Source organism: Olea europaea, chromosome 19 (assembly GCF_002742605.1).
Source record: "Olea europaea var. sylvestris chromosome 19, O_europaea_v1, whole genome shotgun sequence".
NCBI lineage: Eukaryota > Viridiplantae > Streptophyta > Magnoliopsida > Lamiales > Oleaceae > Olea > Olea europaea.
Genome location: NC_036255.1, coordinates 7,995,255 through 8,011,193, shown reverse-complemented (window position 1 = coordinate 8,011,193; position 15,939 = coordinate 7,995,255). Strand labels below are relative to the sequence as shown.

General features: G+C 35.0%; 2 protein-coding genes across 2 annotated transcripts in view; one reads left to right on the top strand and one right to left on the bottom strand.

Moving 5' to 3' along the window:
• The first annotated feature begins 1,351 nt into the window (after positions 1 to 1,351).
• On the top strand, positions 1,352 to 8,117 carry LOC111368672 (WD repeat-containing protein 53). Its single transcript, XM_022990054.1, has 11 exons — positions 1,352 to 1,532; positions 1,725 to 1,824; positions 2,267 to 2,328; positions 3,128 to 3,184; positions 4,001 to 4,060; positions 4,619 to 4,675; positions 4,962 to 5,004; positions 5,418 to 5,495; positions 6,921 to 7,242; positions 7,344 to 7,497; positions 7,642 to 8,117. The coding sequence occupies exons 1-11, from the start codon at positions 1,401 to 1,403 to the stop codon at positions 7,729 to 7,731; spliced, it is 1,155 nt and encodes a 384-aa protein (XP_022845822.1). The 5' UTR covers positions 1,352 to 1,400; the 3' UTR covers positions 7,732 to 8,117.
• A 2,894-nt stretch (positions 8,118 to 11,011) lies between these two features.
• LOC111368671 overlaps positions 11,012 to 15,939 on the bottom strand; it is a 6,875-nt gene continuing 1,947 nt past the window's right edge. Inside the window, exons 3-8 of the mRNA XM_022990053.1 lie at positions 15,138 to 15,382; positions 14,110 to 14,314; positions 13,819 to 13,950; positions 13,596 to 13,696; positions 13,390 to 13,508; positions 11,012 to 11,503 (exon numbers count right to left, since the gene is read on the bottom strand). Coding sequence (XP_022845821.1) covers positions 11,443 to 11,503; positions 13,390 to 13,508; positions 13,596 to 13,696; positions 13,819 to 13,950; positions 14,110 to 14,314; positions 15,138 to 15,382 — 863 coding nt within the window. The 3' untranslated portion in view covers positions 11,012 to 11,442. The remainder of the gene's footprint in view (positions 11,504 to 13,389; positions 13,509 to 13,595; positions 13,697 to 13,818; positions 13,951 to 14,109; positions 14,315 to 15,137; positions 15,383 to 15,939) is intronic.

The window sequence follows — 15,939 nt, the reverse complement described above, 5'->3', positions numbered from 1 at the left end:
TATTTGGCTCATCTACTCTTTCATTTCTTTCAGGAAAGATACAAATTTAAACAAAATCGATGAGTTGATTTTGAAAAAGCCATATACTCAAAAACCTCCCACAAAATTGTCTCCTCCAGTGCACATATATATATATATAGTTTCTTACTACATAAATAAATAATTGCTCTTTTTTATCTCAGAGTAAGAGTATATGTCCAATTATCAGATGCCACAGGATGCATAAATGCAAGTACAATTGGTGAAGCTACAAAAAAACTTATGTTCACAAATGCACAAACTTTGATGAAAGAAACAAACTTTGTAATAATTTACAGTCTTCTCCAATTTCTTTTGATATATTTGATAAATTTCTTCATGAGACATTCATATTTTTTATACACAGGGTTCACAAGTAGATTTTGGAGATATAATTGAAAAAATGCAAAATACTGAAAGAGCATTCTATCTCAAAGCAATTCAAACAGAACCTAATTCATCCAATTACAAATTTGACATCATTTCTGTCGAATGTTTAATTGTAGGTGAAGAACAAGATTGCCAAAAGAATATTAATTCTGAAAAAAATTTGGACAATTTTAACATGGATGCAGATGACAGTTACTCCCCTCCAACCAAAAAAGCTCTTTTCAAATCAGCTATTCACCAGTCAGAGTTAGAAAGTGCCAGCTCAAATCCATTTGTATTGGACAAAATGAAAGAAAAAATAGAGTAAAAAATGGAATGAGCAGCATTATCTTAAAAAAAAGGCCAAGTTCATTTTGCATAATATTGTATATATTTTTGGTCTACCTTATGGTTAATTTATAGCTTTTAATGAAATTACTTTCTCTTCAATTTCTCATTTTCAACTACTTAACACTCTTCTTTTTTTAAATACTCTACATAATCCATGCTAATAATAACAAAATCTATACAAAACTCGTGCATCGCACGAGGCAAAAACTAGTAAATATAAAACTGGTAAATAAGAAATATGTGACTAAGTCTCTGTTTGACCCCCATTATTTCAAATTATAATGGGTAAAATAGTTTTTTTTTTTTTTCAGAGAATGAGTGGTTGAAAAAAAATATTCTTTTAATTTATGCGTAATATTATTTTTCGAAAAATTGTGTTGTTAAAATATTGAGGGAAAGATAAAATGAATTTTGGACACATTCGTCTAATTTATAGAGGCTGTTTGGGAGTGATTTTGAGAATTGATTTTTTGACCATTAGGAGAAAAGTGGGATCCACCCGTGAGAGAAGAAGTCAAATATGATGGCTGAAATAGCAAAATAACGGTCAAAAAATCAATTTTTTAGATGAAAAAATCGGACCCAAACAACCTTATTAAGCATGTACATATTTCCTACCGCTTGGTAACGAGAAACGCGTTCCTCTCAATAAGAAAACCAAGATGTCGACTGACGGCAACCCAACCGGTACGGCGGCAAGGACAGAGCCAAGACGACTGAGAGGACTCAAAGCCACCGCCACCAGCTGTATCGCCTCCGTTCAGCGCCCTGGCCTTGTCGCCGCCGCCGACGAGGTCCCTCTCTCTCTATTTACGTAGCTAACACTCATACAAGCACACGCACATCTCACTTGCTATTTTGACTACCGTCACTTGCTTTTATTCCATTTATGAATTCAATTTCAGTAGCTTTTCAATAAATTCTTAATCGGTGATTTTAGAGCACTCATATAATTTTTTGACTACTTTTTTCCTAATTTAAAATAGGATGGTTGTATTTGTTGGTTTGATTTGCGGTGCAAGGACGTGTTATCTACTATGAATGTAGGGAATCACAACCCAATTACTTCATTGTGTTTCAAACCAGGTCAGTTCTCTTTTTCTGTCTTCTTCCTTGTATTTTCCGTGCCATTAGGCTAATTTTGTTTTGTTATTTTTTTTCCTGAAATAGAAAACCGAGAGTTCTATTGAGAAATCTGAATTAGCTGGATGAACGCGTCTAATTCGAAATTCGTTTATCCTGAAAAGACCCTTGTTCTCCTTCCAAAATATGGACTGAGAAGGAGAAGGCATGATTGCGGCTGGATAAAAACTGAATGATCTGCTGTTGGGCCTTTTAACCGAATTCGTCTTATCTTTTCTTAAATCTTGAGACTAAGAATTCAACCATCATTTTAAGATATAAATCCAGATCTTTACTGTGTTTTGCTGGTTTAGTTTTTTTTTGTCTTGAGAATATTTGAATGATTCCCAATTGGAATATTAATTAGAGAAGTTTCATCATCTGATTTCATTATTGCATAACACAGGTACGGAAGATATCATTTATGCATCCTCAGGAAATGAAGTCAAGTGTTTTGATGTGCATATGGTACGTTTCTGTGTAACAAGTATAATATTCATATTGTTCAAGATTCTCCTTCCTTGACTACTCCATTACTTCCAGTCTTCCATTACTCCACCCCCATCCCACAATGAGTAGTACTTTAAGATTCCAACTAATTAAGATATGCACCCAAAATATGTTAATTAAGGCCAGAAGATGAAACTTGGACAAATCTATTGTCTTTTAAATTGTCGATTTTCGCAGTCACATACTTCGATATTTGCCTTACTATTTTCCTCATCTAGATGTTCCAAACTAATGTTCACTTTCATAGTTACCATTGCCCCTGTAATTATCATTTCTGGTGGTTTTCTTTTATCCATTCAGTATCTTACTTCATATCGTGCTCAAGTTTCCATTTAGATATTGGATTTCATTTGAGCTGTGTAGTTCTGTGTTTTGTCCCTTGGTATTTTGGAAAGAAATGTGCTTTGTTATTGCAATGTTAATCATGTGGATTTTGTGGAGGGGAGCGGCAAAAGGGTTTTTGAGGTTCAGTTATGGAGATCAAGAGTACCTTTAATCTTAATGTTTTGGAGATCCTCTTTTATCCCAGCCTTATTGGATGCATGAATGGGGGTTTCTGACTGAGGTGGCTCTTGTCTGCAGTTTTGTTACATCTCTTGCATATCGCCTTCTCTTCTTCTGACAATTAAATTCTGGTTCATGGTTTAGATTGTCTGCAGTTCTGTGTATATCTCTTGTATATTGCTTTTTCTACTTCTATCAATTAAATTCTGCTTTATAAAAATGGCTACTAATACATTGACTTTTAACACTGAAGGCAGCTTCATGGAAGCAGCTAGAAAGTTACAACTATAACAAGGACGAGATAAATCAGGTGCACACTCTTACCAGATTGTTAATTCTTAAAATTCTTGCCAAGTGATATTTGCTCTTCGTATTCTGAAATGTTGTCTTGCAGCATTTGTGATGAAATTGCTCTTCTGGTTCTCTAACACTGAGACACTGGAAGAAGTTTTGTATATTTAATTTATTATTGCTGGTGCTTGATTCAATACGTATTCCTATGATAGCATTATAATAGTATAGTTGAAGGCTGGAAGCCGTGTACAAGAATATTTTGGGTACCAAGGATTCTATTTGTACACTTGAAGGCTGCCATGTACCGAAAATGTGTGTACAAAATCGGTAATTGTTTAACCTTACGACATTGAACAAGTCCATTGTAGAAACCAACAAATTTGTTGTTCCCTAAATATTCAGGAAAAAAACTATAAAGCTTATGAAATATTCATAAAATAGCTCCTCCACACCTTCAAATTATTTCTTGCTTCTTCTTCTTCTCCTTCCTTTTTTTTATTTTTTATTTTTTTAATTTGAATTTATGTCTGTATCCATCTTGGGAAGAAGACGATAATGCTAGCATAAATCAAATACAGATGGTATCTTTGTTATTTTCACTCATTGGTTTTACAAAATGTCCTAGTGGAGGCCATTGTGAATATTGAATCTAACAGGTGTAAGCTTTGTTTGATTGTTTGTTTCCCCATGATCTTGTTCTTCTGTTTTAATCTTTTGTTATTTCATGCATGCATCTTCTCGTTCCACTGTCTCATCATCTAGTTCCACCGTCTTCATAATCAAACCATATGAAGCTATATATTTTGCAGTTATTTCATTTTTACTATTGCAGATTGCTTGCCATTCAAAATCATCTTTTCTAGCTGCTGCTGATGATTCTGGAGATGTAAAGGTATAATTATTTGGTTTGAATTAATTATCTGCTGTCACTGTTCATTTGATGTTGCTGAAACCGAAAAGTATATGGGTAAATCATATCTTTTCACTAGGGAGCTGATTCCATTTAAATGATCTACAATGCTCTTTACAGTCTTGACTATAACAAAGATTTTTGCCAATTTATTTTGAACTTAAACTGAACGTAAGAAACTACATATAATATTAATCAGTAATAATTTTTGCGTAAATGTGCCAAATGGAGGTTTTTAATGTTTATAGGTCACCTGTACATCCTAATAGTGATAAAGAAGACTGAGATTCAAGACCTATTGGGCATGTAGATGGTATTTGTAACCTGAAAAGAAAGAGTTGGAGCATATTATGAGATTTATATCTTTACATAGTAATGAATTTGCTGGTTAATTATGTTGACCATTTCTTGAAGTTTCTGGATTTCTAATTTAACGTTCCCCGTACCAAAAAAAAAATCACTTCTTAAGAATATATTTTGGGTAGATAATGGTAGGGATGATGCTGTGATACTGAACCTGTAACTGTGTCTCTGTTGCAGATCTTTGACATGCATCAACAGTGTCTTTACAAAACACTAAGAGCTGGCCATGAGAGTGTATCCTTTCCTGCATAGGACTTGCTGTAATTTGTTTGCCAGGACAGGTGGTTTTTTGCTGGCTTTAATTTTTCTTTGAATAGTTTTTACTTTCAAGTGTTAGTTGCCAGTGCTCCTGATCTCTTGAGTGCATTCTAAACCTGTTGACTTTTAGTTCTGTCAAGGTTATATTCATTTACTGTTATTATCTTGCAAAATATATTGATAATTTGTTTGACTGAACTTTTGTTACTAATTAGGCTCTCAAAATGTTCATCGCCTTCATATCCTTCACTGTTCTATTCAGATTTGTAGCAGTGTTCAATTCCTTCATTGGAGACCTTGGGAAGGTATTTTCTTAATAATATTTTTTTCTTAATGCTTAAATTAATCTCTATTTCTACTTAGAACACGCCTTATTAGCATAATATTAATTTTTACTTGGCAGTAAAATTGTATCACTTCGTTTAGTTTGTTTGTTCAGTATGTCTGATGCCTGTATGTATGATGAAAAAACTTGAGGGGGTATAACTTGAGATATTTATGTCTACCCACAAGGTTTTGGGGAGTGCAGTGTTATCAGTACTATGAGAAATATCTTTTAGACATTCATTAGCGCACCATTGAAAAAGTTTTTATCTTTCAAAATTTTACATTCATTTATGGTTTCTTTGGAGTCAAGCTTTTAGTAATTACATTAGTTTACTGTTAACAATTGTTATGTGCTATGATTAACATCTGATGTGTATATGTTTTGTTGCAGTCATCACTGGTGGTCTTGATTCAAAGCTTGTGATGTGGGACTTCTCCAAAGGATGTCGAAACAAAATTCTGGACTTTGGTATTAGTGCTTCAATTATAGTCTCATTGATCTCTTTTTAACATTACAGAAATGATAATCGGATGTCCTGTTCTATTAATTGGCTAAAATATATTTTATCTAACTAAAAATTGCTGGAAGAACAATATTTTGAAATCACGGTAGTAGTGAAGTTGAAATATAATTGTGTTATGAAATCAATATAAAAAATCAAATATCACATTTTAAATGTCTCTGTCTGCAAAGAAGATATAGGAAGATTGCTTGTTCAAGTTTAGGACAATCGAGCCTGCTCATGTTTTGCTTCAGAAAAACAAATCTTAGGTTGAGCTTGACTCTTAGGGTCTGTTTGATTGCGAAGATAGAATTTGGGTGGAAAGAAAATGAATTCCAGGGAATTGAATTACCTAGAAATTGTTTTCCTGGGAATTGTAAATTATTGTGTTTGATTGGTATAATTTTCCACGTGGAAAATATTGAAGTGTTTTTTGGTGTTCGTTTGGCTTTGTTTTACATGAAAATTGTCAATTTAAGGGATATTCACTTCTACCATTGTTCCTAGAATTTGTTTCCATTGCCCAAAAAAAAAAAAAAAAAAGATCAAAAAATCATTTATTATATTTTGGTGTTCGTTTGACTTTGTTTTACATGAAAATTGTCAATTTCAGGTATATCCTGTTTTACAATTGTTCCTAGAATTTGTTCTCATTGCCAACAATTAAAAAAAAAAAAATGTTTCCATTCCAAAAAAAAAAAAAAAAAAAAAAAAAAAAAGGTGGAAAACCAAAAACCACCAACCCCCTAGGGAAATAAAAGGTGGAAAATCACGCTTTAAGGTGTTGTACCTAGAATTACATGGAAAATGAATTCCCTGGAAAATTTTGTCAATCAAACAGGCCAAAAGTGGAAGTTGGAATTCGAATTCCAAGTTCCATGGAAAATTTGGCGAATCAAACGGAGCCTTACTTACCAAGCTAAGTAGAGCTTTGTGTTCAATTGAAATTTTCAAACCACTATTATTTTTTTCTTTTGGATTTTACTAATAAAATGAAATTTTAGTTTCTTAACTTTCAAAAGGAAAATAATTTTTAGTTTTTGATAATTAAAACCCAATAGACGTATCATACATCATCTTTTTTTTTTTTTTTTTTTTAATATGAGCTTTGTTGCTAGTTTAGTAAGAGAGCATAAAATCAAGCTTGAGCTCAACAATCCTAGTAAAGCTTAAATGAGTAGCTTTGGAGTTTGGAAACATTATTAAAATTCCAAAATATTAATTCTCAAAACTTTATACGACTATATTTAATCATGTAAAATTAGCTTTACTTTAAATACTATATGATTATCCATTTTGTAAAGAGACAAATGAAGTTCTTGGTGGTTTGCTTGAATAATTTGATTTGTGCAATAATTCTATTTCTTTTTTTCGTTTTCTTTTGGATGTAGGATTACCTGATGCAGGCAGTAGAGATAGCACTGGCCAATTATTGAACCTAGCATTTATTCATGCTCTAGCAGTTCCGCAACTGGATATGGTGGATAAATTAGGCAAGATTTGTGTGGTGGCTCGGGGTGATGGTGTTGTCAGTGTGATAAATACTGAATCAGAACTTGCTGCTTTCAAGTCAAAAAATTCATCAAAGAAGGGTACTAAATCGACCTCTAAAAGTAGTGCTTCAACTTCTGATGCCCAAAGCCAAGATCAAAATTGTCCAAAGCTGCACTTGGATTACTCTATGGGAGGGCACACTGCTGCAGTATCCTGCGTGTGAGAAATCCTTTTCTATAGTTTGCTTTTGAGTAGAGAAATCTAATTGTCGAGTGAAGGTTCTTGTCATCAATTGCTGATTTTATGATGTTTTAATTTAGGGCATTTTCGATGTTTGGAGAGAAAGGGAAGTTTATCCTCTCTGGTGGAAATGATAAGTCAGTAAAGCTGTGGGATTGTTTCAAATCTATTGATGCCGGGCAGATTAGCAGCGGCAACGATCTTCTAACTTTAAACATCAACACGAGCAAAAAAGTGAGTTACAATTTCTTTCCCTCGACTTCCATGTTTTTAACGTGTGGCTATTAGAAAGAAAAACAGGGATGTTTTCACTTGTAAGGACCTGTTCCTTTTTCTTTATCAAAAGTCGTTTCATGATATGGCCTCTTACCACATCAGGTCAATTGGCTCTGCACGACTACATCTGATTCGGAAAATCTAGTTGTATGTGATACATCCAAACTAGTGAAGGTTTATACTGTTGGGTGAACGTTTGGATATCAATTCGTGCAAATTGTTTAAAAGGTGAGGCTGGCGAGGCTTATCAGGACTGCAAGACCAAATTTGGCAGATAATTGTGCTTCCTGTGCTTTACCTTGGGTCGTTGCATCCTGCTGCACATAATAGTTATGTCCTGAGGCCATCGTATTTGTGCTTAATATTCATAAATAGGCATACAAGATCTGTCGTTATGTCAATTTCAGTGTCGAGAAAACAGTCATGAAGATTCAAGTGCTGCAAAAATCGACATTGAGGGCTCGTATATTTGGAAAAATTGATTGTAGAACCAAGTGCTTGTTCATGTGATTAGTCACACTTGGCTTTTGTAATTGCTCCAAATCAAGAAAAGTTTAAATGAACTTTGAAGTCACTTATACCCCGAATTAATCACTAAATGCTTGTTAACTATTTAACTACTTTTTCGAACAAATTATAATGAAGATCCACACGATGCAGTTTCTGAAATATGTAAGTAGAATTTAATTCTCGACAATTCATTTACTTGTCGACTACGACAGAATTGTGAAGATACACAAGACGATCATGTCTGCCTTTTCACTTCACTAACTAAAAGCAATCAGCAAAGATTGAAATATAACTAATTATCTGGAAATAAGTCACAACTAGAGCATGAAAATACCTTGTATAGTTTCCATGTTGTCTTCCTTATAAACACCAATTGGCGAGTCATGCACAGAAAGAAGAATCTCCCCGTGCTTCAGAAGCCTCGGAGTTTTGGGAGTCATCCCAGCTGATAACCTCTGATTATTCATCTGCAGCTACAAAATTAATTTGTTAACGTATGATGGCGCCAGAAAATAAACAAGATGCAATCAAGGTTGTCGACTGAATCTTTGGGGAAACATTGGATAAGTTCCTAAATTTATCCTTGAACGAGTACAACAATGAAAAGCTAGAGGTAAAGTCAGTAACATATCTCGAGAGAGGTATCACTGGTTGACATCTAAGTAGTACCATTATACTTTGATCGGGGTTCCTGAATTAAAGTAGATATTTTAATTAAGTGTGACGTTCATATTATGTGGGTCTGCATTAAGATGAAGTAATGTTACTGCATGTTTGATACGTGAGTAAAATTTAAAAGAATGAGAAATGAAAAAGGGAGAAAAAGGTGACCAAAAGTAAACAGCATGTCTTGAGCTCTATCAGACATCATGTAAGCACGTAGACCCAAAAAATAAAAAACTTAAATAAATATTTCTTCTTCTTCTGCTGCTGTTCTACCAAATGAAAAACAGGGAAGCAATATTTATAGCAAAACAAATTTGAAGTCATATGGGCCACTAGTAGGATTTGTTAACCATAAGTTCCATTGCAGACAAGATGGCATTGCGGCAGAGCAATCAGGATAAAGCATTGACAGCTGATGTGGAAGAGAATCATGTATTCATGGATAAGTTATGATCCTTGTCTTTCCATTGCACCTCATACTTGCCATCTCTTCCATCCTTTGCAATGGATAGATTTGGAAGGTTTTCCTTGAAAAACTGCAGCACAGGAATTTGCATTAGGAATTTTCACATAATTTGTGAAAGCAGGAATTAAGTGGCCAAGAATAAATCCAGTCATCCAAAATGCAATACTCAGACATGGATTGATGCTACGTTACCGTCTTTAAATAACTTTCTATATTTTTAAAAGAGAAAAAAGGTCGTACCATTCCGTCTTGAAAATAGTAAGATACAAAAGCATATCAGCTTAATACATATCAACATCACGTCATCACGAGCAGCATTTTTTAGGACATCGAACTTTCCATGATTGCTTCATGCTACAAGCATCGAAGGACTCGCCATAAAGAGATCAGTGTACCATTAACAAAATACCAAGGTTCTTAAAAATTAATTAAGCAATTGACCGTATTTTACATGCTCAAGGAGGTAGACGGTGTCGTAGCCGAGTTAATTGTCCCAATGGTCACTGAACTTAGGTTCATGTCTTTGATTGGTCACTGAAATTTAAAATGTCGATTTTTTACCATTGAACTTTGAAAAATGTTGTGCATTATTCACTGAATTTTGAAAAATGCTATATATATTCATTGTAAACTTGACATTTTTCAAAGTTCAACAATTATGCTAGTGAGTAACGCACGGCATTTTTCAAAATTCAGTGGCCAAAATTCGACATTTTAAGTTTCAATGAGCAAAACTCGATATTTTAAACTTTAATGACCAATCAAAGACATGGACCTAAATTCAGTGACCCTTGGAACAATTAACTCGTCGTAGCCACAGTTTGATGAAATAATGATACATCAAAACCATGAAACAAATTTACAATTACAAGCCCATCAGTAAGGCTTCCCTCCTGTTAATTCTCATACAAATGTTAATCTAATATGTTCCTAGCCTTTTAACTTTCTATTTTGACTCGTTTTTTACTTATTAACTTAAAAAAATGAATTGTACAAGAGCCGAAAACAGATTTCAAACACTTCTTTAGTTATTGAGAGAACCCAAGTACTCTCTTTTGGATTCAAGAAATAACTCTCGGAAATCTCTCTTTTCTGGAAGATACAAAAACGAAACAATCAACTTATTGATATTAAAAGACCCACCACAAGCAGCGTCATGAGTCCTTGGTTTTTTTCTCAACTTCTCTCTCTCCATGTCCTTTTCAGTGGAGGGTGGAGCTGACGGCATTTTGAATGTAGCCGGCAGGATTGGAAGAATAGGAAGGAGATAGACTACATCAATGTCCTTTATAAATGAAATGGGCCGGTTTGATTTTAATTTTTTTTTTTTAATTGTTGAAAATGAATAATTTCAATTATACATTGGGTTCATTGCCACATATGGTGACTACAAATACATTCCACATCAGAAAAAAAATTATGTACAAGTGTTATTAGGCTCAAACGGCCGTGATGCACAGAATCACTCGATAAATCCAGCACAGCTTCGTAATGCACACTTCAACTGTTTTCTGTGCTTTGACCATCTCGAAACTTAAAGAGGCCAATAAGAATTGTCCATATTCAAATCCATGTTACTAAAAATCTTAAAGCCTTGTTTGGGTGTCTACTTTCTATAGTTACCGGGAGAGGATAGAGGGGGACCCATCAACCAAACAGCGCCAATGTGACTCCAATATTAACGTTAACGTTTAGACCTGAAAACGCCTGTCGAGATTCAAGATACACTGAGGACAACTCTAAAATGAAGAAAATGATCAAACACTAGATTGATCCCAATGAAGCTCTGAAAGCCTTAACTACACAATAACATAACTAATCCGTAACAGATAAAACAACGAAAATCGTTCATATTGGGAAACTGAAACTCAACACATACCGGTCAATCCAGTAGACTTCTATCTGGAAAGACTACTACCCGAACTCATTCAGTAGGAAAAATAACTACACATTGAATATCAAGTACATAATGCATTTGTAAATTCTTAGAATTCACTCTCCACGAAAAATATCCAGGTATAACTCGTGATAACATGAGGAGTGAACATTGAGGAAGCAAATTGCCCGTCTGAAACAAATATGGCCCTTTTCACAGGGTGGATGGGGAAGAACGGAACTATTGGAGATATGGATTTTGATTTTGGTTGTAAAAGAAAAGGGAACGATATATACAGGAAATAATCAAATCAATTCTACCCTCTTCACATTAGTGCCTTTGATATTTGAATCTCAAGCTGCAGACAAGAATGTCAACTCTAAGATCATCTCTCCAACTTTCGGTCACTGGATCGCCTATCTTCTGCCTCCTTCCGTCTTTGTTGCCTGCAATTTTAGGAATCTCAGCATATTTAGAATCATTCATCTGCTAAATAAAAACACCAAAGACATTCTTGACATAGTGATAGGCCACCTATACAAATTAAATACCAAAGACGTAAAACCAAGGCAGGGGCAGAAAAGGAAGGACAGGAAAGATTATAACAACCAGCATGTGTCACAACAGATTTGGTTAGTGGCCACTATATAAACAGAAGAAGAAGGGAAGAAAGGGCAGCTAGAAAATCAGGAAAATCTGGGGAGTCTGGACCTCTCAAAAGTCCATTTATCCATTTCATTATTGTCATTTCATTTCAGTTATTTTCAAGTTATATTGGAAAGTAATCCCTGTGGATGTTACTTCAGAATTTTATGTCAATACAGTAATTCATTTTGAGTTGTCATTACTGATTTACGTGAATTTCATATTTGAGCTGCTTGAATTCCTTGAATTTTCTGCTCGTTAGTCTCTTTGGCCGCAGGGTTCTATCACATAGTTATACATTTAGCATGCACATGCACTACATTTGGCTAATCTCGAGTTTAAGAATATGGTTCAATTTTTCCAAGGCACACCGAGAAATATTCTCTTCAACTACCAGAACTTATGCGCAACCTCATAGCCAAGCACATTGGAGAAGCCATTATGATACTAGGCAAAGGGAGATTTTAGCATCCCTAGATTTTAGCATTCTTAACGTATTTACAATATGACGACACTAAAGATCTTCAAAAGCTAGGAACGGCAAAAAAAAAATGGTTGACCCAAGACTTGCAGCGGGCCCGACATGAACGTGGCAAGAATTCCTCGCCCCGTTGGGTTGGCTGGGCAGGCATCGGCAGCCCAGACCGTCCCGTTTAGTATCATTTGAAAAAGAAAAATCAAATTTCAAAGAAAAAAAAAACAAAAATACATATAATGAAACAGGCACGAATGTCCCCCTACCCGCCGGCCACATTGCCATCTCCATCGAAAGCACAGTAGACAACTAAAAACTCTAGTAATGATGCATATTTGTGCTAAACTGAGGCATGGAAGAATTATTGAAGTCCAGGGAACTTTATTTCCAAATAAGGGTTAGGTTTTCCAATCCTAATAGAGTCTACTCGGGATGTTGGAAGAATTCAGGAAGGTTATAGACTTATAGGGGAGAACTTCAACCAAGGTTTCAGTATATACTAATCTGTGAAAGTTACTATTTGCCTTTGTGTCGTCTTTTCTCTTCAAGATATCATCGTCGTTCCCTTTAACCTTCATGCATTAAAATCTTACCAATACTATTGCAAGTTATCAATTTTGTATAAGTGAACTTTTTCCATTGATGGAAATATGTTAAGCTAAGCCACATTGGTTGTAAATTTCCACCATATAATAGAGCTCCTCCCCACCCCCGGCCCCAGGGGACCGTTGAAACTGTGTACAATATGTATTCTCAACCATTCACAATAAATTCCAAGGTCCAAAGAATTATCATTATAGCATCTGCAAACCTATTGACAATAATAATAATAATAATAATAAATGAAAAATAAAAAAAATACAGCCCAAAAGGTGAAAAATTATTCACTGCGCTCGTCTCTTATTTTCCTACCCAGTATTTCAAAGTTGTAGGATGTCATGTAAAATCACTTTGAACCCAACCAAAGTTAAATGTTTAAGATTCTTACAGAAATATAACCTCCCTCATACTCTCAGATTATGAAATGTAACACAGCCCAGGTTATTCAATATTAGTCTATCTCATCTCAACGAGAAAGGACCATCAAGATTGATTGACAGTAAATGTACTACGCGTTATTGACCAGAGCGTTCATTGTTGTGTAAAACGAAGTTCGCAGCCACATGCATGAGAGACGAATGGTCAAAATTAGATTAGATATGAAGAACTTACGCAAAAGCAGAGTATCCACTAACAGCTTTAGAAGCAGATAGCAATGCTGAGTGTGCGTCCACAGTAGACAAAGAATCATGCCCTCCACTGATCAGAGAATTCCATTGATCGCTGTCCACCTGAATTCAGAAGAATGCAGAGAATTTATCATACAGCAATACACATATTCCAAATGACCTGCATTCTAGGTAAAAGTAAATAATAACCTTATCCCACTTCGACTTTTTGTTCTGTCTACCATCCCGACCTACAGAATCTACTGAAGCTTGAACTGCATTTAACACACCACCAGGAACAGTGGCTAAACCTATAACCAAGCAGATTCAACAGAAAATGAAACTCAAGGACTAGGCTTATAGACCAGCCAGTAGAATTAAAAATGCCAACAACTTAAAAGAAAATTCATAGAAATGATAGGTGCTTGGAGACCTGGAATTAGCATGTTAATTTTTGGCGTACGGACAACTATTCCAGGCTGTGATCCTCCAGAAATAAAATCTGCTTTTTGATTCTTCTTCTTCTCTTGCTCCTTCCGCTCCATTTCACGCCTCATGTCAGCCTCTACTCAAACAAAAAGACCATATCTAGTTTGTCAGACAACAGTTGGCTAGATGAGGGAAGAAAATTGGAAGCATAAAAATGATAAAGGACAAAAAATACGAAGGAACATACTGCTTAACTAGAAGACAACAATGAATAATTAGAAAGATAGATAGTAACCTATCCCATCATAGAAGTCACTTTTGTCATATCCATGAGGGTTAAATACATCTTTACTGAAGCAAGATCCTATCTGATCAATATCTTGATAAGTCACTGCATGCAACAAAAAATCAGGGTTCCGGTATTGCTTTCGATTACGCACTTCTGAATTGAAACTTCTTCCAGTAGTTTTCTTTAGTGCAAGAAACCTGATTATTTTCTCCTGCAGCAACAAGGAACAGAAGACAAAAATTATTGAAAGAATGGCCAATCAATATGTTCTAGCTAGAGTAGCACCAAATATGTATTTTATTGCCAATAGGGAGTAAACATATGTAGGAATGACTTTATTTGAATTAGCTGGCATGGACGATCTTCTGGAGTCACACGTAATGCTGATTTATTAAACGCATCATCCAAAAGATGTTACAGATACTAACATTTGATGTTAAGTGTATTACCATTTATTTTTTCCCCAAACCTAAATGAACAAAATTTCTGAAAGCCCAGTCCTGCCCCTTCTTTTCCACCCCACCCACATGGAAGCCCAAGAAGTCTGTACGGTCATTTGGGCACCTTTTGCCCTAAAAGGATTTGGAGCTCAGTAGCAACATCTTTTTCACAGTAGACAAAGATCTTGGAGAAATTGATGCAGTTACTGGGTGGTGCATCCACTTTCAAACACATCAATGTTTTTTGAGCACAAACTGCCACCTCAGTAGACATTAATATTCAACATCTCCTCGACAATCATGATGCATTGAAGAGCCATAAGATGTCCTAAAAATGTTGGATTACCGGAATTAGGCCTTAAGACGTGAAGGTGAAAACAAACTACTATATGTTTGAAGGATTGCTCTGCTAGAAGATCTTGAATCCAAATCATTATTGGTTCATTGGTTGGCTTATGCAATAGCATCTAAACAGCATTTAGGTTAACCTGCTATGTATTTTGAGTTGTGACAATAAATTATGCTTCAAAGAATTCATTCAAGTAAAAGAAAAGTTGAGCTCTTATATAAAGTAGCCTATCTACTGGCACTTACTTGCAGTTCATCTGAGCATTTATCCTTTGCGGGTGGGGAGAGAAACTTGTCCAGTGGATCTTTTGGCTCTTCTGCAGAAATCATAACAGTGCCTTCAGTCTCTGTAACTTCTGCTTCGTTTGCAACATAGTTTACCGCATCTGAACCTGGCTGATCAATTGGTTTCAATAATTGAGGAGGTGTTGCTTGAGTGCTAGGCGTCAGGAGTTGAACTATTCCTGGTGAAGTTATTTCCCGGAACTCACCTAGTAATACAGGCAATTACACATACTATTAAAAAATCATCAATATTTCCAAGCTGTATATAGATTCTTTTTCCAGAACTATAAAACTAAACTCTATTCAGAATTGGGTACAATTATTTCTACACCATTATACACGAAATCATAAACTTTTTTGAAGACAAAATTGTCACTCTTTTATCAATGGAAAACAAAACCAGACCTCCACATCTTATGTGCTGCAAGTAATGCATCTAACGCACCAGTTGGAAATGCACAAAATAAAAGCAATCACACGTAAAGTTCCAGCAATGTCTGCCAGAGGCAAAATTCCTCAAATACCCAATTTAGCCTTTTTAAACTCTCCTCTTACCCACTTGCTACAGAGGAAATTGCATTCTCCAATCTCCTTATATCATTCCTGTGTTGGCAGTGAACTAAAATTAAGTCCATGTTCAGTATTGCTAATAATCCTATGTTTAGTAAAATTTGATACAAGTTGATGAAATGTGTGGTCGGAAAGTTAATAAAAGTTGTGGATCCCATGAAATATTTGTTGAAAATGAATTTGGAAAAAAGTT